Source organism: Sus scrofa, chromosome 2 (assembly GCF_000003025.6).
Source record: "Sus scrofa isolate TJ Tabasco breed Duroc chromosome 2, Sscrofa11.1, whole genome shotgun sequence".
NCBI classification, from domain to species: domain Eukaryota; kingdom Metazoa; phylum Chordata; class Mammalia; order Artiodactyla; family Suidae; genus Sus; species Sus scrofa.
Window position 1 is genome coordinate 11748993 of NC_010444.4, and position 1763 is coordinate 11750755.

The window sequence follows — 1763 nt, forward strand, 5'->3', positions numbered from 1 at the left end:
ACAGCTGTGGCAGCAGAACTGCTGCACCACAGGAACTTCCATAATTTATGCTGAGTTTGTGCCTCTTAACCTGCTGCACCACACAGGAACTTCCATAATCTCCATTTCAGAGATGAGGAATCTGAGACTGAGAAAAGGAAAATGACTTAAAAGTAGCATAACTAGGAAGCAGTAAAGTGTAGAACCAATGACCTCTTGGAGTTCCCATCATGGCTCAGCAGTAACGAAACCGACTAGTATCCATGAGGACGTGGGGTTCGATCCCTGGCCCTGCTCAGTGGGTTAAGGATCCAGTGTTGCCGGGAGCTGTGGTATAGGTGGCAGATGTGATGTGGATCCTATGTTGCAGTAGCTGTGGTGTAGGCAAGTAGCTGAAGCTCCGATTCAACCCCTAGCCTGGGAACCTCCATATGCCACAGGTACGGCCCATTTAAAAAAAAAAAAAATCACCTTTTAGCCCCATTTTCTCCCCATCTTTCAGAGAGCATATCTCTCTACTTGTCTCCAGCCGGCAATGTTGCAGAGGAACATCCAGGGCATTTGCTGTGTTTAGGACGGCAGGAACCTCATCGTTGCTCTTTTCAGAGCATCCTTAAGCTCTCTGTTCCTCAGACTGTAGATCAAGGGGTTCAGCATGGGGGTGATGAACGTGTAAACCACAGACACGACCTGGCCCCTCTCTGGAGAGTAGCTGGAGCTGGGGCACAGGTAGATGAGGCTCCCACCTCCGTACTGGAGCAGGACCACGGTCAGGTGGGAGGAGCAGGTGGAGAAGGCCTTGTGCCTCCCCTCTGCAGAGCGGATCTTGAGGATGGCGGCCACGATGAAGACATAGGAGAGGGCGATGAGCAGGAAGGGTATGGTGAGGACAGTGACACCAACCACAAACAAAGTGGCCTCGTGGACCCGGGTATCTGCACAGGCCAACCTCATGACGGGAAGGACATCACAATAGAACATGCCGACTTCCTTGCTGCTGCAGAAGGGGAGTCGGAAGATGAGCACAGTCAGCTGCATGGCCAAGATGAAGCCCAGTGCCAGGGAGCCCAGGGCCAGTCGGGCACACAACCGCCAGCTCATCATGAGGGTGTAATGCAAAGGGTGGCAGATGGCCACAAACCTGTCATAGGCCATGATGGCCAGCAGCACGCAGTCCGCACTGCCCAGGAATATGAAGAAGAACATCTGGGCACCACAGCCAGGCAGGGAGATGAGGGTTTTCTCCATGGACAGGATGCTGGCCAGAGTCAGAGGGGCAATGGTAGAAGAGTAGCAGATCTCCAGGACGGCCAGGCTGGCCAGGAAGAAGTACATGGGGGTGTGGAGGGAACGGTAGATCCAGATGATGAGAGCAATGGAGCTGTTGCCGCTGATGCTGACCAGGTACATAATCAGGAAGGTCACGAAAATCAGCATCTGCACCTCGGGGAGTTTGGAGAAGGGGCGGAAGTGGAAGTGGATCATCTCAGTCTGATTCGCCTCCTCCATTATTCGGTGAATCAGACCTGCTAATGGCATCGGCGCTGCTCACCCTGAAGATAGATAAACGTCAGGATGCAGCGCTCCTGCTGGATGACCCACTTAACTCCTGCCCTCTCCCTTCCTTCCTCAACTCCAACCATCATGACTTCCAATCCAATTCAGCAACTCGATTCTACAACAGCTTTGTTGCAATCACCCAGTGGTAACTCCCCACTGAACATTATTTTTCTTTTTGGCCACACATACAGCAGGTGGAAGTTCCCCGATCCAGGGTTGGAACC

At 52.8% G+C, this 1763-nt stretch overlaps 1 protein-coding gene across 1 annotated transcript; it reads right to left on the reverse strand.

Moving 5' to 3' along the window:
* LOC100521066 (olfactory receptor 10V1-like) lies at positions 359–1763 on the reverse strand. The gene has a single exon (XM_003122719.3). The coding sequence runs from the start codon at positions 1516–1518 to the stop codon at positions 550–552; it is 969 nt and encodes a 322-aa protein (XP_003122767.2). The 5' UTR covers positions 1519–1763; the 3' UTR covers positions 359–549.